Consider the following 26,522-nt stretch of genomic DNA (forward strand, 5'->3'; position numbering starts at 1 on the left):
TGAAATTTGTGTGTAAAGCCACGTGTTGTCGGGTTATTCTTCTCCGGTGGTGGCTGAAAGCAATTTTTGGGCGCGTGCCAGAGTCTTTCAGCCAAGCAGACGGCCTGCTGAACGCTTTTTGCCATTTTTATATTACAAACACTCGCTACAGCACAGCCTTGATTTTAATAAAAAATACTCGTCCAATCTGCGCTTACTCGACACATTCTGCATCACGAGACCGGCGAAAGTTGCCTCTATATATGCTTTTGGAATATTGGAATATACGCCAGAGGCTCGATTCCTGGAACTACTTCCTTTTGATGTGAGCTTGAAAAACTTTTATTCAAATAAACGGCTATGGCGTATGTTGAGCGCGCATAATCTAATTTCTCAAAGTTATAAGTTACGAGCAGAGAAATTAAGAGTTTAGAACAGTTTAGCCATCAGAAAAGCTGATTTATAGCAGGCCTAAAATAAACAACGATAATTAATCGCCGTACGTTCAGCAATAATAGCAACTTAAATCATAGACGCGGACCGGGCGCAATCGATTAGCCCCAAAACAGGCAGCGAGGGCGCTTTTTAAACGGCACACGGCACCAGGAATGGCTCTTTTACACGAAAAATCCATAACCGAATAAATCAGCGCTCAATGTGGACAGAGTCGCCGATTTGAGGGGGACAAAAAAAAGAGCGCGAGTGATCGGAAGCGAAATAAGTATGTAGTGCAAGGGGGTGCATGGTCTGGATGCGGGTTGCATACCTGTGCAGGCCGCCGCTGACCACCCTGCGACGCGGGGTGCACCGCTGGCTGCCGCCGTATCTTCTCTGACACCCCTCGCACGACTCCTCGGTGCTGGTGTAGCCGTCCGTGCCGTAGCCTTGCGTGTTCTGCGAACCAAAAGCAGCTCTCTCTTGACATCTGATTTAAATGCTGCCCATTCTCTCATTTGATAGGCAGCAAGCGGTCTTCCCGCTCGCTCGCTCGTTTTCCTTCCACCACCACCACCACAATGGAGCCACTCGACTCGCGCCCCCCGACCGATACACATACACGCCGAAATGCAATTGGGCTGCAACCTCTTTCGCCACCCACTTCTGACAATCGATTTTCAGACGACCCCAGTACCCACTTTTCGCCGGATTCCCGCCACCGAAACAAGATTAATTCATGAATTCACTTGACCCTGCCTGGATTTGAATGAGATTTCCGAGTGAAGGTGACAAATGAGTCTGGCCTGACGCACATCGTCGATGGAGCGAGTTTCGGACCACATTTTATGATAAGATGAACCAAATCGTGCATTAGGAATTATATTTATTTTATCAATTATTCAATCATTCATGAGATAAAATTATCAAAAAGCTTGTAACTATATATTTAATTTATTTGCAATCTACAGTTTCCGACTCATTTAACAGTGCGTGTTGGCATTTTCAAGTCCCACTTTATATATAAGCTTTCTCTAAATTTATATTAAAAGAGGCACTCATCCGATTTCAAAAGAATCAGCAGACTAGACGGTCTTTGTGGATATAAACTCTTTTCTAAACAATGACGTAGCACATTCTTCACTGCAGTACAAGAAAAGCGAGAGTTTCGCAAAATTTCCCCAGCATAGCTTCGCAAATTTTATTAGGTCCATTTCAAACATATCAATCTAATAAATTATCAATGTAATTAACAAACTAAAGCAATATATGATATAAAAAAAAAATCAAATTTACCTGCCAGTTGTTGGGACTGTTGTTTTCACTGACCGGCGACACGATGATGACGTCGGCCTCATTTTTCTCCTCTTTGGCCAGCTCGCTGTCCGAGTCTTTGTTGGGCGCGTCCGAATCCTTGCCGGTCTCCGGTTGGTCCTCCAGAGGCTTTTTCTCGTCGTCTTCGTAATCGGAACAGCTTTGGATTTTGGCGTTCTGCCGGTTGTCATCATCCTCCGCCCTCTCTGTTGAGACGAGTTAATTTCGTGAGCGAGACAGCGAGACGCAAAGAAAGCCGGTGCTGCTGTATTTTTCATTCGGCCGCCGCCGCCACCGCTTTGAAGATTCAGTGGCGGGCAAGCCTTTCTTTTATTTATCTCATTAATTTTGCAAACTTAATTCCTTGTTTATTGGACTGAAAATTACTGAAAACCGTTTATTAAGGCTTAGAAGATATGAACTACCAGTTTTTAATTGATTCGGACATTAATTTAAATGATTTGTCTGTGGTTATAAGGCTATCTTATTTAAATCATTTCTTGACAGTTTAATTCAAACAGAAAGCCTTTTCAGCTATATACTAATAACCAACTGGCCAATTTTGAATTTATAATGTCGAGGAATTTAAGTAGTTTTCCAACATTGCCTGCCACTGGCACAAAATGTTTTTTACAAGGAAATGGCTAAAAACGCAAGCCCGCTCTATTCTATACGCCACAGTGAATTGTGCGCTCGCGAGATTAATTTTTCATTCTGTCTTTCTATGTGTGCGCGCCGCGCGGAGCTTTATGTGTATGTTCATGCATCCAGCAGGCGTTTTTTCCTTTTTTTACTATCGTTTTTTCACTGGCCGTTTGGTCGGTTTATCTATCGGAAAAGAGGGACTCACTTTCTCTTTCCTGGTTGTCGTCCTCGTCGTATTCGTCTTCCTCGCCCTCGCTGTCCTCCTCCCCTTTGCTTTTCATCCGCCGCATCCGAGATTCCAATTTGTCATACTCGTCCCGCAAGTTCCATATTTCTCTGTAATGCGTGGCAAGTAAAATAACGCGTTACTTAAGATCACAGATTGAATTTGTCACCACGTCAAGGAGTTGGGGGTAAAAAAATTGGGTTAAAACTTGGTTGAAATGCTTTGCTAAAATTAAAGTAGAGCTTTACGGACCAACGATTCACAACATTTTGAATTGTTGGCTACAGCAGTAGTTTATTCTTTGTGAAATTTATCTCTAAAATACGCAATAATGAAATCAGGACCAAAGAACAGTTACAATTCAGATTTTGCTTTATTTATAAAAAATTGAACGGTTTGTAAATGATTTTTTCGCTTGATTTCGATCTCTCTCGTCGCGATCTATCCAATTTGTCAGGGTTTTACCTGACGATATTACGATCAATATTATTTGTAACGAGGCAATCAATGTAAAATATTCGAGCGCCCAGAGGGGAGCGAGGAGGGAGAGTCTCAGGTTATACAACCACCCCTCACGGAGGGGAGCGCTCGGACTCACACACTCGCGATCTCGCTTCTCCTGCTAGCGGCGGACCGGTCAAGTCGGGCCACCTCTTGCTCTCTCCCCTGCTCATCCCTTGGGTAGCCGCAGTGTAATACTCTCAGCGCAGTTCACATCAATAAACTGCCATAGATATGGACTTCAAACCACCGACCCTGCTTTCATTTATCGACAGGCTAAATAAGCAGTCAAACTCTTTCTGTAATTATGGCTAAGAGAATAAAGCTCAGAACTCGCGAGGAATCGGCGCCGCTGACAAGTGGAGGCACCGGCAAGATCCCCAAAATCCTCCGCCAGGAAATTAGCGGCGCCGCTGACACAATGGTTTGCGAATTTTTAGGTAAACCTCCCTAAATTATGACATAAATCGTGATTTTACAGCAGGGTGACAATGCATAACTCTTGAGCCGATTTTCTCAAACATTTAAATAGAATCCTGGGAAATGTTCCTAATTTTTCCAATGGAAACACTCAATTACTTTTAATAGTTTTCTTAAAGCTCTTTGCAATGTATTATATTCAAAACAAAAATTGAAGTTGCTGAATGAAGATAAACGATTGCCCGTAATGCTGGAGGATATATTTGAGTGCAGCCCCGTGCATTAATGTTCTGTTTAATCCGACTTAATTTAGACTAACCATAGATCAAAAATAAATCTCCGATTTGGTCGGACGCACCTGCATCTGCTGGGCGTGTCTTTCATAATCCAAATGATATCCTGTTTTGACGTGCCCCATAAAAATGAACCACGCACCAAATCGAGAGACAGAAATAGACCGCAAGAGGTGTTCGCCCTCTCGCACCCGCGAGAGCGAGAGCCAAACGATTTGTGGATGCAAATCGCGTGTGACGCTAATTAATAATTTAATTAATAAAGGACAGCCTCTCCACATTGGAGTTTGCTGTGGGCAATTTGACGAGAGAGAGAGAGAGAGAGAGAGAGAGAGAGAGAGAGAGAGAGAGAGAGAGAGAGAGAGAGAGAGAGAGAGAGAGAGAGAGAGAGAGAGAGAGAGAGAGAGAAATATGAGAATTTTGGCGACCTACCTTTTGAGCTGCTCATTTTGACGCTTGAGTTTCTTGATGTCACCCTGCCCCCTTTCCACCTCCGCGTTAATTTCAATGGTCCTTAGTCGAAGCTCTTCGTTTTCAAATCTGTAACAATCAATTTTAATTGTTAATCTAGCTCTAGCTGTCTAAATGTTTTATTTTTATTTTGTTTTAAGTCAACGAGTTCCTCGAGTTGCATTTTTCATAAATGGAGTCGCCTGGGGGATGAGACTCTTCATCTGCACCCCCTCTAAAGTAAAGAAGTGGCAATTTCACAAAAGGAAGGAGCTATTCTATTAACGGAGGAGGGGTTGAGGAGTGAGAGAAACAAAGTGATTCAATATCTCGCTGCCGGGCGGTCCTTTGACTTTTGAGCCAGATGAATGCCAGAGCCCTCTTTCACCCTCGCGTACAACAAAGAAGCCGCCGCCGCGACTCTCCAGTCCAGCCAGTCATTACCGAAGCAGTTTGAATAATGAGCGTAATAAGAAAAATGCAGCCATTGTGCCGATGAAAGCACAGCAGACAATAAAGAAAAGCCTCTCGATGGGCGCGCGCGAGCGACAAAGGGGCGCGCGCGGCCGGTTGCCTACGTCGCCGGCGTTAACAGCAATCAATTTAATCTGCGCGCTCTCTCGTTCATTATTTCATTACTGCAGATCTGTCGCACTGATACGGCTGCGCTGCTTTTTTTCGCTCCTGCTGCCGGGCCACCCTCTTAACCTAATTAAATTTGTTTCCACTTCGGCATTAAAGAATGACGCAGCTGAAGCGAAAGTTAAGTTTTTTTGAGGGACGCCAGAAATGGATTGAAGGATTGATGCGGCGGCGGTTCGAAAGAGAGGAAAGGCGGCCTTTCACGTTAATGATGGATTAATGCGCGCCACCACCAACACAAGGGTTGCCCTGTTTTTCTTCGAATAGGTTCGCCACCCTCTATGGGAATTCTCGTTGTTGTCACTGCTTGTGAACTCCATCGAAGCGCTGATATTGTGCAAAAGATTAATGCTTCAAGCTGTGTGCATTATGTGATTCAACGTTTCCGGCAATTATAAATATTAAAAAAAGAATTGCCTTTAAGGTAAGAGAAAATATACTCTCAAAACTAATAAATACAGTTTCAAGCACTGAAAATCCTGAATATCGCCTATGTATATGATATTCAATACAATAGTATGTTTAAAATGACGAAAATTGAGCATTTGAGGGCCTTAAAATTGTCTTTATATATTTTCACGATTATTCATTTGCTCTAAAATTTTATTTGGCGCAATTACACCACGTTAAGACCTTTTTGAATTATTCATATAGCAAATTTTGCATCTTAAAAGCGAAATTGTACGTACACACTGAGTTTTGCAGGGCTGGTAACCATAGTTTTCGTTGTCAGTATGCCTCTGCCGCGAATTTAATAGAAGAGATAGAATTAGAAATGGAACATTAACATAAATATCGACCGGAAAGCCAATTTTGGTATTTCCCGGCGTGCCAAGACCGACAGAAAGAAACAAACAAACAAAAAAGCGAGAAGATAGGAAAGCGATTTCTGAGCATGGAAAGGCTTTCAATTTTCCGCGGCTGAACGTGAGAAGTCAACAGCAATAACATTTTCCCCTCCACTTTTTCCACGGCCGCGATTTTGCCGCTTCAGCGGAGACGTGAAAATCGGAGGCATAGAGGAAATCATCTGCAGCCGTTCAAAAAGCGCCATTAATTCCTTGCCAATATTCGCGTGAGGGTTGCGGGGGCATTATTTGAGAGTCAAATGCACGCGAGAGACCATTTTTCCCGCGATCGGAACGGGGCCATGAAACTGTGCCAAAATGTCGCATCCAGCAGTCGCAGTCGCCGCGCGCGCCGCGAAACTACAAAGCCGCTCTTCGGAAAATTATGCGAGATGGAATCGCGCGGCGAACGAGCGAACGGCCGCCGGGGATGAAATTCGGAGCTCCTCCGCTACACGCCCATTTATTATCTGGCATTACTCGTACTGAAATGAATTTATGCCTTAGTGTTTCTCGCGCTCTGCAAAAAGTTGTACAAGAGACCGAATCCAGCACGCCAATTCCAAAGTGGGAACAAAGGGAATTTTGCCTGGGATTAAAACCGTCGACAGAAGAAAGGTTGAATTAATTTCTTCAAATACCCAGTTATCTCATAGAAGACATGTTATTGAAATTTTGCAGTAGAATAGTTATTTTTCCAATTAATAAGGCAGATTTCTGCGATAGTTTGAACACTTCTATCATATAATTAAAATTAAAATAATATAGCGCAAATAGAAAAATGGAAACCGGGATGAATAACGAGGAGAACGAAAATAGACGCCTTTATCAATTTTTTTTTAAATAAATATAAAAATATTTTAGCACAAAAGCGTTTGCCATCAAATAGTAATTCAAAGAAACATCAAAATTCTTTAGCTTTCATTCAAGGGCTGTATGACTAAGTGGAATTTTTTACCAATGTGATAATTGATAGCAATTTCACGTTCAATATTTTACAGAAAAGTCAATAAATATATCTGTCTAAATGGGAAATTTTGGCAAACCTTCTCTGATTAGCTTGCTCTCGCAGACAAAAGGACGAGCGCTTATTTTTCTCGAATGCCCTGGAGGGTGCCATAATTTGGGCTGGTCACAGGCCGATCTAATTGAATGGCACGCGAGCGCGAGAACAACGCGTCGTGGGCGAATCATTAGTCACGCCAATGACACTTTTGCCGCCCCAGATCAATATTTTCGGCCTTGCCATCTTTCTTGGCTAATGGAATGTGTGTTTTGCTGCGGACAGACGCGAACGGACACCTTTGCTTTGGGTGTTTGTCACCACGGCGGTGCGGCAACCGAAACGAACACTGGCCAACAAAAATGAGTTTTCAGAGCACGTAGCATTGCCCATATTGCTGCCAGAGATGTTTATGTGTTTCCTGGCAGAGAGCCGCGAGAGAAATGGGAAAATAGAGGCCTCCAGGGGCCACCGTGCACTTGTGTTTGCCAAACTTTAACATACACTTCGCGCGAGTAGAAAAGTTTGCGATTTGCATAAACAGCTCACAATACGAACACGAACGAACAAGTGAGTTTGATGCTACAGTGTGTGCTCAGGATGAGCATCGTCTTATTCTGTCCCAGAAATGGTCGATTTCATTCACTGCCGGCGAAGAGAACAACCTTTTCGTGGGGAGTAATAGAGGTACCTCTTCTGGCTTGTGAAAAAAATACGTCTGAAAGAAATTGAATTGCTAGATTTAATTCATTTTGTTCCTTATCTAGACTGTTAATTCACAATTTTCTGATCTCCACGGTGAATTAATTTTACGATTGTCACGTATTTTGACGTTGCGATGTCTCTTTGTGGATTCTTTTTTGTGTAATAAAGTTGTGCGTTTTCACGTAAATGCCAACTGACTGTGATGGGAAACCGACTGCCATTGTGGACATGCAATTTCACATCATATAATATACGCTTCATCACTTTAGCCACGATTTCGTGTACAGAGCACGTGCACACTGTGCCACTCCCATAGTAGTAATAAGGTGGAACCATTTTGGGTGATCCTAGTATACTCACGAGAGCAGTAAGGAAATTTCAAACATGAAATTAAAAAAATTGACATTGCAAACTGGACTGAAAATCTGTTGAATATTGTTAAATAGAGCAGTTCATGATCATTTGTTCAGAACAATAATTTTATTATATAAAATGGGGCGAAAATTCTGCTAAAAACATTTTACTTAAATTCCTGCCTAATGGACAAAAATGGATTTTGGTGCACATCACACACTGGACTGCTGCAATCTTACAAATCTACCCACTTAAAATTTTATTTTGAAACCAAGAAAAAGAAATTCTAGCTAGTATTGGGAGAACTTTCCAAGTTAGTAAATAATAGCCTTTAAAAACATCGAGGGAGTAATGACATAAAATCTTCTGGCGGTATTATTCAGAGCAACTGCCGACCGTCATTTTTTGCATCTGCTATATACAATGCTAATTACAGAAATCCCCGCATCCGTGTAATATTTAATTTTAAATAGAATAATCGGGAGAGAAGCAAGTACTTACAACATGCCGCGACTGGACTTTTTGTCCAGCCACCGGTTGGGCCGCACGCTGGCGTCCTTTCTGCGGGCCCGCATCATGTTGGACGGCGGCTGGTAAGAGTAGCGTGAGGTACACATTGATAGCAGCTGTTCGGCTACGCCGTCTCCGAAAGGTTGGTCTGCAAAGGCTCCGAATTAACAAGGGCAAGCATCAGGAGGAAAAGTTAAACGAGAGGGCGAGCGACATAAGAGCTCACGAGAAGAGTTTCCAACAAGCGGCGAGCGGAAATAATGAGGCTGCCCGGCGCCAAATGAATGAGCCGCTGACATGCAAAAACGCGTTCGCCTGCTCGCCCCCTTGTATATTGTGAGCGTTTCAGACACACTGACAAAACAACAAACTTGCAGAGCAAAGTCAAACCGACGCACGTCTGGAATTTGTGCGTGCACCGGAAGAGTAATAGGCTCTCTCCAACCCTTTGACGAAGTTTAGGGAAACTCAAATTGGTTGCTTTTCCGGTTTTCTTTCCTTTGAAGTTGTTCAAATGGGCTAAGGAGGAAATATTGCCTCTGACATCCAACTCCTTCTATTTCCCTCCCTTCTTTATTTCAAAGAAATAATATTTTTCTTCAAATCTGCTTACCGCACAAAAAAGAGTGGAGACGTGTACTTAAACTTTTAAAATCATTAAATAGAAGCGTTAACTCCGGTGACCAATTCATTAGCTTTGGTTGCTCATTCGAGACATAAACCCAAAGTAAACATTGTTAAATGATTTTAATCCTGCTCTTCGAAGAATTGTGTTTAAGAGGGCGCGCTTCCCAGAGATCGAAGGAGGCATAAAAGAGATTGAAGTCGGTCGGAAGCGAGTCTCTTTTATTCGCCGGGACGCATCAAACGGCTCACCCTCTCTGCATTCTTATTTCTGCTCCATTAGCCGAGCTTTACAATTTATTCCAAGACCTAGTTTGCGAAAATAAAGGCGGTCGAATCAGAAAGAGCGAAGAAGAAGCTTTCTCAGATGGAGTGACTAACCGCACAAAGAATGCGTCGCTCTCTCTCTCTCTCTCTCTCTCTCTCTCTCTCTCTCTCTCTCTCTCTCTCTCGCTCCATTCCGCAGCAGCAATGCTCGTGTGTGCATTTCAGTGTGCGAAGTGCGGAGACAAAAGGGCGCTTTCATTATTGCGCGCGGCTCTCGCCTGGCCAATTCCATTCCGCCCCACAAATTATTTCCGACTTTATGGTCTGTTTTGTTCTTTTGTTTATGCCACCGAGTGCGTATTAGTAGTGCGCTGCGCACCACACACGCGCGTCTTTCCTCGCCCTTCGTCCTATTCCTCTAACAAGGTTTGGTCTAATCTCATGATGTCACGTTGTTACTACATAAGACTACGTTTTGGAGGAAATATAGTTCCAAAAAAGCACTGCGAAACTTTGAATTAAATGTACTGTTTTATTTTTTCCAGGCTATGAAAATCACAGTTGCTTGATATGAATATAATTTGTGACAAAAATTATTAAATAAAATTGAGATTTGGCCTCAATTCTATATTAAATTTATTGCTTACCTAGTTATTTAAAAACAATAATGAACATGGGTAAGTAAATTTAAATAGAAAATCCAGTGTTAACTTTTTTAAATAATTGGAGTAATTGTTAGGCTGAATCCAAATTACTGGGATTAGAAATATAATAAAAACTCTTATTTTACTTGCATGCTGCTCAAACAGAGAGATTAAAACAAAGGTTTTAATTTGTTCTGCAAAACTGAGACATATAACTGCACAATGTGCTGTTCGATATTCGATTAAATAAGAGTTGAAAATCATTTATCCATTCCATAATACAATTTATTATGCGTTGCACGTTACCATCGTTTTTGATCACTCCCATAATGAATAATGGGGATCCAATATGATTTCAGCTCTATGGGTGGTTACGCGGTACTGGCAATCTCGTCATCCACCCCCTGAGACTCGTCAAATTCATCGCTCATCCCGTTTTGCGGGAAATCTGGGGAAGAAGTCCCACAGGGTATCGCTTCCAGTACATCAGCTGTCCAGAGTCCTGAATCACGAGCTCCGCAAAGCTGCTGGGCGCGAGCATAATTTATTCAGCGCAAAAGGCGATCGCCATAAATTGGCGCGGACCCTTGTGTTCGGTTCGGGCAGGACCACTCGCTGCGAGGAGGAAGCCTTCTGCGTCTGGCTGAATGCAACACGCACAACGCGTTCTGCTCGGGCCTGCTGCTGCTGCTGTTGCTGTGTAGCGTGTGTGTGTATGTTTACGCGATGAAGGGCACACACACACACACACACATCGGAAAATATAAAATAAGCAGCGAGCGGCAAAAGAGCATGAGTGATGATGCGGAGTCATGACATCATCAATAAATAATAGCCGACTTGATCTAATTCGTGGCTCGATGGCCGGATGGAAGGACGGGGTCCCCGAGGGGCGCTAAAATTTGGCCCAGCCCCATTTGCATTCGGGCTGCCGAAATCGAAGATGACTAATAGCACCGAGTGGCGGTACTCGAGGGGCGAATTTGCACGCGCCAAATGCAAATCGATGGCTGCTGCTGTCGCCGCTGCCTGGAATTGCTCCGAATTCGTCCCAGCAGAGCATTGTTTCGCTGCCAATCGATTGCTCTTTCATGAGATCGAAACGAATCTCATTAGGATTCAATTTTGCTATAGTGCGCAGCGCACGACTGCCTGAGTGATCAAATCATGTAAGAATGTAGCTCACGATCGGAAAAATTTTCCCTTTCTTCCGTCTATTGGAAACATGTTCAATTCTCGAGGGTGTCAATTTATTTTTTAGCTAGGAATTTTTTTTATCTTTTTACGCCAAAGAATGATATGTGTCTTTTAAATTTGAAGATGTGTTGTAAGTTGTAATTTATATCATCTAATAAATGGTTCCAATGCCTTCTTTAGAATGACTAGAAAAATAAATTCTACTTCAGCACACAGCAATCGTGACTTGAAGACTTAGGCGATCCCCAAATTTTTATAAATAATAAGGACTGTGTTGAACGTTTATATATAGTGTTTGCTCTTTCTGTTTGACACTATTTTGAGCTGCTTGTACGGTTTAGTTCTCAATTTTTCAAAAGGAAAGTGTCAAAAATTTAACATTAAAATATTTATCGTAAAAAATATTCAATTTCTAACAAATATTTTGGCTGAATACGCAATTCAACGAGAAAATATCCACTAAAAAACTATTCATTTTTGTGGCTGATAATGGGATAGAAAAAAGGGTGATCCAGATGAAATAAATAAATCGATGTTTGCTGTGTTCATGTTAAAACTGAGAAATAGTTATTAATCAAAATCCTTTATTTCCAATTGAGACCACTTTAAATGCAATAAACATATTAGTAAATAAAAATAAACAAATTTGAAATTTTTATGATTATTCTTGCTGAAAAAAAATCTGCTAGGTTTCATTTGATTGGTCAATCCCCTGGTGATTTGTTTTCTCTATGAAATCCTCCTGAGAGCATTGCCGTGATGCAGTCTGAACTTTGACCACGATATTGGCAAATAATTGCGAGTGGCATTTGAGGCGGAAGAAAATATCATTACAGACAAAAAATGTCTGTCTCACATAAAGCCAACTGAAGCAGACGTTTCCACATCATACACATACATTGTGCCGGACACACGTGGCTTTGGCTTTGGTACCGTCGAGGGAGCCGCAAACGAATGTGCTGGCCAGGCAAGCCAATTACAAGCGAAGCAACAAAGTGGCCGCTGTGCTGTAAGTGAGTGAGTGAGTGAGCGCGCGCGCGTCGCCGCGGCACGGAGATTAATTTGCGACAGCGGGCGCGGACATGCGGCAGTGCCACGCATCGAGTCGGCTATTTTTGGCCGCCGACCAACTGATATCCTCCTCCGCTGGAGCAGGCCACAGCAATCCGCTCGCATTCGAGCAGATGCGCTATTACTTCCGAGAAGCTGCTCCACTGTGTGTTTTGCAAATGAGCAGTAAACAAATTAAATTCGTCGTCGCTATTGCAGCATTCCATGAGCGTGAATATCCTGCATGTGTGCTCGGGCGAAATGATAATACGCGCGCGCGGCCTCTGCTTCCACTTCGCAATTGCCTCCTCCAGCAAATTTAGGTCATTTCTTCTCCTTCCTTCCGACATGATAAAGTAGTGTTCTCTCGCTTCGGCAGGCATTGATTATAAATGTATTCTTGAACTGTGTTGAATCGCTCCGCACCGACTACGGAAAATCCAGTGACATGCAACCCGCGCATCATCGTTATATACTGATCATTGCCAGTAGTACAGGCCACGAATAATTATAATGCAATGTGCCTATGAACGCGACTGCAATCAATTGGCGTTCCGCGTGATTGATTATTATCACTGTCTAATCCTGGTTATGCAACACCACCGCACGTGTGTTATGCCGGTTGCATAATTACGACCGCTGTTGCCGAATAAACAGCTAGTATCCAATTCCTTGTCTTAGAAATTTTGATCCTTGAAATGCGGATCTTTGGAATCCTCAAAAATTTAGTCTAATATGGAGCGATCAAGAATTTGAGGGTATTTTTAAATTTGTATGATTGGTTGCATAATGGGTAATATTTTAAAATTTAAAACTCGATCTGCTTGCAATGACGAATTTAAATGAAAATAAAGCCGAAACTCCTTAAGTTTGGTATTTTAAGTGGGATGATAGTTGGCAACAATTGGGAATGATCCCATGCATTGTCGGCTACAAAACATGCCAAAAATTTGAGTCCTTATGAAATAAAATTTTCCACCACTCATATTATTTTCATGCCAGCTTTTTATTCCTCCTATTCAAGAATTTGTGCTTTATCCTAGTTAAAATCCTTGATAAGAACTAAAATAAGATTAATTTTTCAATTGTGTAGTGGTTGCGGAGCCGAGCTCCCACTTCTTTTTCATTTTTAGTCTAGGGTATTGTTATTCATGAGATTGTTAGAAACTCGTTAATGCAACAGAGAGAGATTTTGAATTTAAATTAGTTTTCGCCGGACACTGAAGCCAACAAGTCGCATCTTAATTGTTCCGAGCGTTTAATTGTAAAGGACCCGGCTCAATCGGGTAAATTCTTTTCTAATTTAAATTGTTCTTCAAGTCGATTCTCTTAAATTGTTAATCCTAAAGTCAAATATCAATTCTGTTTAAAGGTCCTTGTATTCTGTTAGAATTAGTCGCCAAGTGACTGTCGTATAAAGAGAAGAATTTGTTGAAAATCCCGCAAGGTTTAATTTCCACCTCCTAACTCCAAAGTTGGCTTTGCTATTTGAAAAGCACAAAAACGTTTCCGTCACTTTTTTAAAATTTACAGTTATCTTCTTGGCTAAAAAGTGACTTTTAATTGATAGTTAATTAGTTAAGGGTTGATTTGAGTAGAAGCAACAATGATAATTCTGGAATTCATTCCACTTTAATCCCTTAGTCTTGAATGCGATGTAAAGCCAAACGCCAAATTAACCATTTGAAAAGAATCGCTCAAAACGTGTCAAGCGTAGCTAATTTCCTTATCTAGACACAAATAAGTTGTGAGATTGAAAAACAGGAAGGGTCACAGCTGCCGAGCACGCATCCATGATATGATAACATCCTTCATATGCACTGCTAGGAGAAAGGAAATTGGGCCATATTGTAATTTTGATAGCGGTCATTATTCACTCGCAAATCCGTCCCCTTTTTATTGCACCACAACACTCCAGTCGAATGCTGCACGAGGTACGTGTAATTATTCCCGCTCAGCAAGTCATTACTTACAACGACTATTTTCATTCCGCTCTCGTGACATTTCCATCACAGAGTGAAACGCGCGCATGTGAATAAATTTGACAGCGAGAGACAAAAAGCACAGTGGCTCGTAAATCGACCTTTAGAATTCAGCCCGATTTAATGAACTGCCCTCAGGCCAATCAAACGAGCCAGTCGAATGAAGAGCTTTAAATTAATCTGCCACAAAAATTTACCAGTCGCTCTCTTGTTCACCTCCACAAAACTCCGATATCAACAGATACAAATGACTTTTTCCAAGCACGCCGACGGCGATCCGATTCGTCGATTTGTCGATACATGAGAACTGCGAGGGATGTGAAAAAAGAGGTTGATCAAAATGGAATATATCCTCTCGGTATGTTCAGAAAAGCAGATATAGTTTCAAATGATATATAGGAGCAAAATCCGATTTCATTCCAAAAAATCATGAAGCTGAAACTTTTTAAAAAGATATTTAATTCCCATTTAAAATAATTATGCAAGTTTTAAATTTAATTTTATGTAATATCCGGATAATAAGAGCTGAATGGACATTGGAGCCGAAAAATAATTTAATGAAGTCTTGAAAAATATTTATAAAATGAGAGTTCTTTGAGAGTTCTGCTCTGCAGCCGCCGCCAGTATACCTTTTTGCTTTACAGTGGTACTACCGTGGAACGATTTGCCACCAGAACTCAAGGACTGCTCCGTAGCTGAATTTTCCTTCCTCTGAAAAAGCACTTATGGAGAGTGTACAGTGAACGTGATCATTTATAGTATAATGTTACTTGCGGCTCAGTGCGGCGTGATATTACTTTCTGACGGATCTCGTTTTAGTATTGTTTTTTCGCTGGTACCCTTTCTTGCTTTGAAATCTTTTTATTTATCGTATTTTATTGTATTAGACTAGAGCAAGAATAAACGAGATCAATAATCGAGGGTTGGAGGAATATTTGGAAATGGCCGCTAGTTAGCAGAAAAGCGCTAGAAAGAAGGAGCTTCCACACTCTGGTAGACATTGGGACGCACCAATTCTGTTGCAATGGCTAGAACGTATGATTTTGCTATACGGTTTAATTTCTATTACGACTCTCGCATCATTATGGTAAGGTCGTGGAGTGTTTTGTTCATTCAAATAATCCTTCTTTTCCCAGTTCTCCTAAAGTTAAAACAGTCTGAAAGCTAAGGTTTTGTGGTGACTGGAAAAATCTTTCTAGAGTCACGCATCTGTTTCGAATGCACTGCGGCGAGACCGTTTTTCACGACCCTGGCTCCGGGGGCCCTGTGGCGGAGTGGATTGTTGGTTCAGGCGTGCGATTTGTCGTCGCTGAGCAGCGCCAGGCACACAATGCAGCAAAGGGGGTTTGGCGGGGGGCGGTCGGGCTGCCGCAGGCTTGCAATTTGGTTCAAGTGTCAGAGCGAGCGAGCGAGAGCGGATGGCTCGGCGCGCCAATCTAATCAATCGGGGGCCCGCTGATGAATGAGCGACGGCGACGCAATCACCGCTCTTCATCTGCCCAAAAGTGGTGCTATATTGAGCCAGGGGCATTTTGTTCTCAAAATGCACGCGGCGGCGGCATTGGCGGCGGTTAACGAGTTAATGAGCATGCTGGCTGCGGTGCCGCCCATCCCGCCGCCCCGATAAAGTGTGAAATAGTACACTATACTACTATACTACGACGTGTAATGTATTGATTCGCCGCCGGTCGGTCGGTCGGTCGGCCGGTCGGTCGGTTGGTGTATGTTTAGGCGAAAAGAGGTCAGATGTCTCGTGACAACAGATTCTTATGCACCAGCCGGTGGTTCGTCTACGGACCGCGGCCAAAGTGCGCGTTTTTATGCTTGTGCTAATCGCGCTTATCTCCTCCCCAACTGCTTTTCGCCCCTAGCCAGTTCTTCTTCTGCTTCTTTGTTGTGGTTCAAGCCGAGATGACGTGAAAAATCGCATCTTTTCAAGTGCTTATCGGAAATGACGGATGGTCTCGGGGAACGAAGCCGATTTCTTTGGTTTTGGCGCTGCGTCGTTAAAGGTGAAGTGTCGTCTTTTGATCGAAATTCCATCGATTTTCGTGTTTCTTATCAAGGCTAAAGCGTCAAGGGATTACTGACTTCTTCTCCAAATGCTCTGTAGTTTTTTTTTTGCACTTTTTTAACATGTAACAATTAATTATAAATTACCTCTCCATTATTTGCACAACAATAGAAGTAAATTGGTCCAAGCAGGTTCAGTTAATATCAATATTTTGGATACACAATATTTTCTACAATTAGCAATAATCAAATAGGGGCCTTGCCACAATATACATTCAAATTTTTTGAAATTTATCCAAAATTTCCAGCGCTGGACCCCGTTTTTTTGGCAGATTTAGATTCCTCTCGTCGAGATCTGTTCAACAGCGTATTCAACCTTTTAGGGAAACTCTTTGTTGTGAAGTAAAATGAGATTTCAAATAAGGAGACAGTATACTCACCATTAGAAAAGCCTGTTAACTTTGCAGCCACTTTTCTCAAAAATTTACACTGCTACTTAGGTAAATTTTGTTTTCAACTGAATCCTAAAGGATGATTTCGTGTATTGATAACAAGAATTTTCCAGGCTTTTGCAGTATCAAATCCTCTTTCAGCTGTTCAAAGAATTTAAGACAGCTAGTAAGATACCTTATAAAATTACTGCTCAGCATCGGAAATAATTTTAACTTTCAAATTTCAAATGTTAAGCTTCTGAATCAATTTCTAAAGAGAGCAAATATCCATATCTACACAAGTACGGCTACATTCTCAATGGAAAACGCCAACGCTGCTCTGCTCCCCTTTTTTTCATTTCATTCACAGCTTTAAAAAAGATTTCGCTGGCAATACCTTTGAAATCCACCATGCTGCGATCAAAGCAAAACGATTTGATTCTCTGCCGTAATCTCGCGGCTTATTCTTTTCACTATCGCGGCCGGCGCTGCTGATGAAACGATGAATATTTCATGTCAGCAGCACCGGCAGCGTAAATAAATACGGCAGGAGCGGATATTGAAAATAGAGTACACGTATATTACAGAGAGGCGGCGTGCGTGGCTCGTGGCAAGGAGCACACACGTCTGTCTGCTCTTTTTGCGAATTTTGACGACCGTGTCATCAGCATTTCTGCCATAGGCGTGCCGCATATTGGCCAAATGGTGAATACATTTGCAGCGCAGCAGAAGGAAAATCGTTAAGGAGGAAAAATGTGTTTCGAGACGAGCAACGGCACAAAATGTGAATAGTGTCACATTTGGTGCGGAAAGAGAGCATTCTTCTCTGCCATCAATCGTGAATTATGAAATTCCGAGCAATAAAAGAACGGAATATAGCTTTGTGCTGGCGCGTGCCGGCAATTTCAAAGAACAACCGTAAAAGATAACACAAAACGATAATCCACAGTGAGGTGATGTCGCAAAACGAACAAAAGTCTCATCTGTCGATTTAAAAACGACAAATTGGAAAATCAGTTGGCTGGTGTTCACAAATGTTCAGGATTGCAAGTGATGTCAATTTATGAATGTTGCAAGTTCACTTGACTGGGCTGGCATAGAAACGGAGAAGTTGTCGTTGCAGATGAATTTTAAAATCGGCCGCCACTCTCTATCATTTTCGTCCCGACGCAGAACAAACTGTCAGCATTTCATTTATTGGCAAGAGCACTCAACTTCGGAGTTGGGAAATTTTCCAGAAAACAATCGCCGCATTTTCTGTCCTCAATTGACGCATGCCAAACGATGCGCTCTTTAAAAATATCATCCTTCCTCTGCAACAAACATTCGGCACGCGACGAGAGATAGCAGGGGAGCAAGAGAACGCTTTTTCGGTCTATTGTTTGCACCTCAACACACACAGATGCAAAGTTCGGATGTGTGTTGGCGCGCGAAGGAAAACGTGGTTATCGTCTTTTGCTCGCGCAAACGTGGAAGCGGAAGTCGGGCGAGCGGTGATCCCATAATAGATTGGGCTGGCGGGCTGGCTGCTTGTTTGGCGTGAGCGGTCGGGGTGGTTGTTCTCTTTTATTGTCAGAGGTCCAGAGAAAAGAAATGGTGTAAAGGAGCAGCCTAGCTTCGTTGTTTATCCGAAAGTGCCTCTCGGCCAAATAACATTATCTTTTGGCCGAGAGTCTCGTGTGTCTTTTTGGAGCCGCTTTGATTATTCAGCGACGTCATTTGTTTGACCTTTTTTTCGAACCGGCACGATCGGCTGCGCCCAGGAAGAAAAACAGAGACGGACAGCCAGAAATCGTATCTCACAATCAGGCATGTGAAACGGGGTATCAATTTTAAGAGCCAATACTGCGTTTGCTTCTGGCTACCTTTGTTGCGATTTTCGCAAATTTAAATCTATTAATAACAGTATTTTTTTAGTAAAACATATCATTAAACAGCGAGAAATGTCAGTACCATATTATGTAGGGCTGTGAAAATAAGAAGGATTTTTTTCGGGAAATAGTCGGCTATTTTTAGACTGTTATTTGGTGCAAAATAGTCGGTTTTACTCGTTTTACACTGTTCTGAGCCGATTTAGACGAATCTTTTATAATAGTTTAAGCCCTCTTAACGTTTTTCGGATACAATTCTGCATTTTTCCGATGTTCTTGCCCAAACGATATTACAACAATTCCATTTTCTTGACGAGAATGGCGTCAAATTTTTTTTTTTAAAAAAACTCACGATTTGAAATAGACATTGTTGAGCTAAATTATACATCATATACAATCATGTATCTTTTACTAGGAGGGACCCGAGGGACTCGTCAAGTCAAAAGTCATTCCAATATTTGGAATAATTATTATTGTTCCCTCAATCAACCCTTCAGCCATTCCAAACGATAAAAAGCGAAAAAATCAAAGTGAAAGAGATTTCAAGAAAAGATGAAAAATTCATGATAGTTGGGAGTATATTAAAATGCAATATTTATCATTTTTCAGTTAAAGTTGGGAATACTGTTGAAGGGGTGGTTAGGGGGACGGTTGAAGGGACGACTGAATTGGGACCCAGCCAACCCACTGAAAACGGTGACAAATAAAGCATAATTTTTATTCTCTTTGACATGAACATTTCTACTAGCGAAGCAAATTCTTGCACTTATCTACAGATTTTGAGTCAATTTAGATGGCTTTAGTCGGTTTTAGAAGATTTAAAGTTCGGTTCAAATGGCTTAAATTTGCATAATTCGTGCCGCAACGATTGGAAGCACAGCAAAAATAGTCGATCGTCTAAATTTCACAGCCCTAACCATATGCTAGCAAAAATATGTTTTATGATGAGAGCCGCCGGTGATAGGCCATAAAAACGTGGATGGTTGATGTTCTAATCGGACCTGAACGTGAAAGTCACTAATGTAAATACATTTTTCCACAGCCCCTGATCGCACGGCGCGTTGCCATTCGCGGAGCAAGCGAGAGGCGAGAAGCGCTGCTGCTTTTAGTTTATTGAATTCGCCAGTGTAAACACGACGGGCATGCTATATTGAAATTCCGCTCACAGTCCATGGGCCGGCCGAATAAAATGGAAATGTAGTACATGGGCAGCAGCTAGGGGAGATACACACGCATTCATAGTGATGAATTTTTTGCTGCTTCTTGTGTAATCTGCATTTGATGACGAAAATGTGGACCTTTCCAGCTTGTGCATGCACTCACATCGGTCGAGGGTTGCTTCGTGCCAGCCATGCAACTTGGCTCGCGCAGAAGGAGCTTTTTGGTAAACATTTATCTGCTGCCGCCGGTTTTGCGTGTCTGCAAAACCCGCACCGCCGATTTGACTATCTGACCGCCGTCTTTCTCCGGACTTTCGTTTGAAGTGCGGTTGCTGGTGGATTATTTTCTGCTTGGCATGTTGCTATTTTGACCGTTCGTAATGACTGCGAATCAGCTTCGAGAGGGATGTTGAAGTTTGCCAAAGCACGATTCGAGACTTCGAGAGTGTGGCAGGAAGGTGTTGTTCCGTCAATGTTATTTTCGGCTATACGTTGTTGTAAATATTGCAAAATAATGCTGACGCATGGAATTGCAAATTAGCGCAGCAGTAATGGAGCTGCTATATTTTTGTTTTACAAAAATGAATTAAGCACTTTAAATGCTAATTTAGTGGTCTTTTCAGGAAATTTGTTTAATATCCTTTTTACCTATACTTGATTTACTATCAAAATTAGGAAAAAGCTTAAATTTACCCAGGTTGCCGTTTAAAGTTCTTAGAAAATCGGCTGTCTTCTTATTCAAAATCATGATTTGATTTGCCAGAAGGGAAATTCCCACACCATTGGATGAATGAGAGGGACCGAAATCAAGCAAAATATTATTGACAAAGCGTTTAATTTTGGCAACATGTGAAATTTAACTGTTATTCGGTCCTGATTTTAAAATTTTACATTGCATATCAACTGTTACGAAAAGTAACGCATGCAATTAAAATTTGTGTTCCAACTTCCGCTTTGACTTTTAATAACCCCGTCTAGAAATTCATCCAGTTACACCTATTTAAATTACCCATTTCAAAAATCTAAAATAAATAAATCACATATCTCTAGACGCCAGAAATTTGCTCACGGTGCTAAAGGGATGTCATTCGCACCCTCAGACGTGCAATTAATTTAGCTAGGTTGCATATAAACAATTTGAGTTGCTGAATCCGCTCGGTCGGCAGTCGGATTCGCCTGTCGCCAAGTAGAGGGGCCATTTTTCAACGTGCCAAAGACTGCGACTCGGCGTTTTCCTCGCAACCCATTCACGCTTTCGCAGCTCATTGTCGGATTAGGCAGCAGGGAGGAGAGGAGCTGCTGGCAAAAGCCATTCATTTGTCAAGCGCGATGATGAAATGTTTTGCCGGCCGCCGAGTGACACTTTTGGCCTCGTAAAAAACCAACAGCCTTGGCTCCTCAAATTATTCCATTAAGGCAGCATTTGGGCGCCACTTAATCGTGATTGCCCGCGCCAAAATGACGAAGGGGGCCGCGAAAAAGCGGCAAAAAGGGCTCTAGTTCGCACTCCATTTTCCAAATGCGACTTGTTAATGGACTTTTCGACGGCGTGTTCACTCAGATTATTCACCGCGGCTGATTCCTAGACATAAAGAACCCGTCGTGGAATTTACTGTATATCCAAAGTTATGGGCCAATATAAACAAGCCCACACACTCTTTTACTTTACGGCCTTTGTTTGCAAGGAATTCGGGGACCTGCAAGTGAGAGGCGCCTCGTAAAAAGTTGCCAAACTAATTAATGCGTGATAAATTTTGTGAAGTGAAACGCATTTCATTCATTTGAGTGTTCATTAAAACTAAAGTAAAGTAGACATAAAATTAAATGACGCGCGCAGTGTAAGTACGAGGACTTGAGATCGCTGATGAGTTGACCATTTTTATTTAACGGCACTCTTAAAATAAACGTGGCTCTATCTCTTTTTTAATTTTGATCTTTTGCCACTTCTTTGATGTTAAAAATCTTCGATCTTAGTTACCGCGTTTCTCACTTTAAGGTCTCGATTTCAATTTACGCCCTGTTTTCGTGAGAGTCGAAATCACTGCTTTTGTTTGTCTTTGCGGCAAACACGTTTCGTGCGAAACTACCGATTAATCTCCCCGGCTCCCATCGAAATATTGACGAGAGGCTGCTGAGGAGGGTAATAAAAATCGACAAGCGCGCACTAAAATCTGGCCGTTATTTCCACAGTGATAAATCTGGCCGCGGATTGTTGCTTGTAAGTACACACACGGTTGTTTGGGTCCATTGGGGTCATAGAAAATTCAATTACGCGGCCGGCAAAAATAAGAGCCGTCAACAACAGCTCGCGCAAGCTTATCCTCGTCCGGCGGCGAATGAAAAAATTGCACCCGCACTGACAAACGAGAGCTGCGGCGATAATTGGAAAGGGAGTGGCGAGCCTCGTGCTTTTTTCTTCCGAGAGGGTTAATTGAATGCGAAACTAATGTTATCGCATCGCAGCTGGAAACTGGAAGCCACCGACGGGGCGTGTACTTTATTAATTTGGGGCTCGTTGCGTTGTCCCTTAACGCCGCCGCGCTGCAATAAAGACTAACAGTATGGTGCATTCAGAATTATTTCCACTGCAGGATTATGCGGTTGGATTTTGGCCTCCCTGCTGCTCCTCTCCACAGCTAGCTTGAATATTTGCCGAATATAACACGATAAAACCGCGTCTTTTACGAGGGCGACGCGCGATTTTGGAAACAGAGAGCGATCGGGTGAGCAAGTGGGCCAGCCGCTCTTATTGACAACGCATTCGTTATATTTTACGGCCGACAAAAGCAGTTTTCGGTTATTGTTTCAATGAAAATTCGAACGGAATGGCCTGCTTTCATGAATATAATGATTTTGCAACTATTAATTTTGACGACTGCTCTTTTGCATATATTAGCAAGTGTAATCCGAGTTTAAATGTAACGCTTTTGTACAATTATGCATATTTTATTTAAATACTCATACATGAACGGCCTGATTTCAAAACTCAATTTCAACTCGAACTGAGTTCCACCAAAGTTTCCAAATTAATATTTGAACGCTAGAACGAGGTATATAATTCAATATGCACTCCAACTTTGAAAATTAGATTCTTCACAGCGGATGTAGGAAAGCCGTTAAAATTTGCAAGTATCAAAATGTCTAGCCTTAATTTGCCTAACTTTAATTGCGAGATTGCCGGGCTGTCCAATTAAACTCCCATCTCCGCGAAACAAAATACAGCAGAAAGTCCATTACACGCGGAGATTTGTGAATTATTCATAACTTCATAAGCGCCAACAATGCGAAAACTTTCGCTGCAAACGCGAATTGCTGCTGCGAAAAAAGGGCCGCGAGAGAACATAAGTTATCCGCCGAACGAGCGGGCGGGCAAGCTCGTCTGACGCAAATGAGAAAAGTTGCGCGAAACAATTAGCGTCTCTCGACGGAATCGGGCCGTCTGCATTTTCTCCTGGGCGATGATGAATTCATCACACGGCGTGTTCGGGCCGACGAACAAGAAATGCGTTCATTCATCAAACTCTCGGCGTCTGAAAGCAGGCTGTTCGGAAAGCACGCCGCGTGCCACGCTGTCGAGATAAAAATAATTGAATGAACGCGCGCGCGTCCGAAGAAAAGGACTTTTTGTTTTGCCCGTGTTGACGGACATCAAAGCGAAGAGGGAAGAGCGTGAGTCAGACGGCAATAGAGTGCGTGTTGAACAAATACGCGCACACTGATCTGCTCCTTTGTTTTTATGTGAAATGCCAATGGGCCGAACGAAACGACCGCGCTCGCTGTGTATAGGTATAAAAGGGCTTTGCTAATACATGACGCTCTGACAACGTTAGCACTAGATCGAAACCATTCTTTTTTGATGACCTGAGCGATCGATTTGATTAAAGAATCTGGATATCAGACGGCACCACAGTGTTTTCCATAGTGTGAATAGATCAATTTCAAGTGCAACCTCCAAGAATTCGTCGCAATAAGGAGGTTCAAAATTGGAATGGACGAATTTCCACAAAATAGAGATTGAGAGATTATTTTATCATTTAATAGAAATTTCAATACGATCCAAGTGTGGGGGAAATTTAATTAAACTGATTTTACAATAATTGTTACTCGCACTAGTGAACAAATATAGGCATGGAAAGGCTAATAAATTGAAAATTTTTAAAACAAAATGAACACTCCACGTTCTCGTACTGTTCAGCGGCTGTTTCGGTCGCGCAGGCCTCGGATTAGCAATAATTTACCTAAAAAACAAAATTCACAGCCATAGCATTAGCTGCGGATAATTTTGAATTAGCGATCGTTGAAAAACCTTTACAACCACTTATCTCTAAGTACAAACAAAAATTCAGCTTAGCCAGCAATTCTATCTTTTCTTATGTGAGCTATTTTGAAATGTGAAAAATTGCTTCTAACGTTAGGTAAAAAGCCTAGAAGGAAAAAATAGAAGTTTCGTGTACCTGCGAATGCTTTTTTAATTTATTTTGTGAGGGCCCCTCACTAAGGGTAGAATTTTTATTTTGGTCAAAGAGAGCTTTATATCATTTAAAAGAGGGCCAGAATCATTACATAAAGTATATTCGAAGAACTCGTCACTTTTTCTCTTTCATACTGTGCTAACTCAGCAACATTCAACCGTTTCCAACGGCTAGATTTCGTTTTGCAGTCAATTTTCTGCTGGTTAGGCAGTGGGAGCAACAGTTTTACCATCTATAATAGAGAAGCATGCTAGAACTTCAGCTGTTTAAGGCCTCCTAAAGAGCACGATTATAGCCAATTTATAGTAAAAATTATAATTGGATTTAAATTGTCAGGAGGCCCTTCTGTTAGTTCAAATGTCATTGGTGTTTTCTCAGCACAACATTCGATTATGTTAGCTCAAAGAGCGACCTTTATAATTGGATTATTTTTACTCATCCCTATAAAAAGCAATTTTTAATTTAAATGAAGAGCAAATATCTTTAAAAATTTGAAATTGATCATTATTTTGTTTAGCTGGCGTTAATAATCTGACCAGCATGTGTTTGTTATGCTGATTCCCTCTTCTCTTGTTGTTTTATGCTTGTGGATTATCATGAGGATTTTGCCGGTATGAAAAATTAACTTGCGACGAGATTAAAAAGTAAAAACGAGTGAATTTATGAAAGTTATTAAACAGGTTAATTCAGGATGGTTGGCTATTAGTCAAATTCCAAGGGGGGGGGGGGGGAAATAACTAACACGCTTTCGTACTGCACAGCAGCTGTTTCAGAGTGCAGTCCTAGAGGGTGTTATTATTTTTTGGCTCAAATAAAATGAAAGATATACTGAAACTTTCCTCTCAGAATTCGGCTAATAGCTAGCCGTCCTAAGATATATCTGCGCGGAGCTTTTTGTTAGCCATTCGATAATTTTATAAATTTCGTAAATGACCTGCGTGTGTCATTCTTTCTTTTCTGTTCTTAAAACGAAAATATATTATATACAATTTTGGGCTGCAGAAAATATCCTGCTTAGAATTTAATATCCCTTTAAATGCTGTGTTATAAAATGCTGCATGAGCAATAAAGGTGTGAGGAAAAATCACCGTTTCATTTGAAAGGCCATGATATGAAGGCATTTTATTAAAGTGCCGCGGGGGTTAATTCGGCTCAGGATGCAGTGCGGACGAGCTAATTTCCGTCCTCGTCCAATTACTCCCGACCTCATTTCGTTTCAGCAGAGTGCGAATTTTGCGGTTTTATCATTGCACCAGAGACACACTCTCGCGTACACACACGTCGGTCGGTTTGCTCGGCGGCACAGTAGTCGGAGAGTGTGTATCGATTTTCCTCTGGTGAAAACAATGCGGAAGAACAACGGTCGGCTGGTCGGTCGGTCTCTGGAACGCAGTGTTTCGAGAGGAGGAGACACACACCAACACACTGACAAAAGCCGCTCTCTTCATCCCCGCGCAGTGGCCTTTCTTCTTAAAGCGCGCGTAATTTGCTCTCGAGAAAAATCGCCTTCGTTAGCAGCTGCGAGCGGGGGCGGCCCGGGGGTGGTGGTGAACACGCCAGCCGCCGGCACAGGCTTAAAAGACCGCCCGGCAATTAGCGCGCGCACGATTTGAAAGGCGTGCTCTTTTTTGGCGAGAGGGCAACGCCACAGCCGCGCGGCAGTCAGGTTTTTTCACTTTCTTGCGAATGTGACGATGACGATCACTCGATCGATCGGGGATCGGGGGGAAACTGTGCAACCTCTACCAGTTTTACTCCATATACATGTCTATATTTTTATCGATTATTTCTCGCATTAATATTTACAGTGCCATTTTGTGGATCTATAAATTTGAAATGAGGGTGGAAAGAAACAAATTCCGGTTATTAGGAGTGTCAATTTTACTTTTTCCCGTGCGTTTTTTAGACTAATGAAATATTAAAATTGAAAAATACCGAGTGTCTTAATTGTGTGTGCTATGTAACCTTGTAATTTTAATTTTAAAGTGAAAATAATATTGAAGTTTATGTTAAAACCGATCAATACGCTTTGTGACCAAGGACATCCCTTTATTCATAATTAATCAACTCTCGCTTGTCGCGGTGGGTGGGCGTTGGGGGTGAGTAAGTGAGAAAAGTATTGAGTTTTACCTTTCATTTTCTTCATATTGTTAGTTTCCAGTTGAGACAGGTTAGCAGTAAAGAGGAAAAGGTTGGTTAGTTGTTAGTTGGTGCTGGCGAACGAGAATGCAGACCAAGAGTCTATTTTATGATCAATTTTGCTAGGGAAGTTCAGATCAACCAGGCTATGAAGGAAAACTAATAATAAATACATAAATAGCAAACTTTAAATTTATGAAGCCATAAATTCTCATCGTTTGAACGAAATTTCCGCTATAGGTACAATAAATTACAACCTCTAGACTAGTTTTACATAATAGCGTCCATTCTAAAATCCTCTCTCGACAACAAAAATAACTAAATCAAATTGATCTTTTCATTTTTCT

General features: G+C 41.8%; 1 protein-coding gene across 8 annotated transcripts in view; it reads right to left on the bottom strand.

Annotated features, from left to right (window-relative positions):
• The window catches only part of LOC135934257 (uncharacterized), a 56,045-nt gene that overhangs the window by 28,038 nt on the left and 1,485 nt on the right, over nucleotides 1-26,522 (bottom strand). For 6 of the 8 annotated variants that reach the window (XM_065475864.1, XM_065475862.1, XM_065475861.1 and 3 more), the window contains exons 2-6: nucleotides 8,317-8,473; nucleotides 4,246-4,353; nucleotides 2,579-2,709; nucleotides 1,711-1,934; nucleotides 746-873 (exon numbers count right to left, since the gene is read on the bottom strand). The exons of 1 other annotated variant lie outside the window; for it this stretch is intronic. In XM_065475864.1, coding sequence (XP_065331936.1) covers nucleotides 746-873; nucleotides 1,711-1,934; nucleotides 2,579-2,709; nucleotides 4,246-4,353; nucleotides 8,317-8,473 — 748 coding nt within the window. Of the gene's footprint in view, nucleotides 1-745; nucleotides 874-1,710; nucleotides 1,935-2,578; nucleotides 2,710-4,245; nucleotides 4,354-8,316; nucleotides 8,474-26,166; nucleotides 26,501-26,522 lie in introns of those variants that run through there. One more of the 8 variants, XM_065475863.1, reaches the window with a different exon arrangement.

The sequence above is a fragment of the Cloeon dipterum genome, chromosome 1, assembly GCF_949628265.1.
Source record: "Cloeon dipterum chromosome 1, ieCloDipt1.1, whole genome shotgun sequence".
Classification (NCBI taxonomy): Eukaryota; Metazoa; Arthropoda; class Insecta; order Ephemeroptera; family Baetidae; genus Cloeon; species Cloeon dipterum.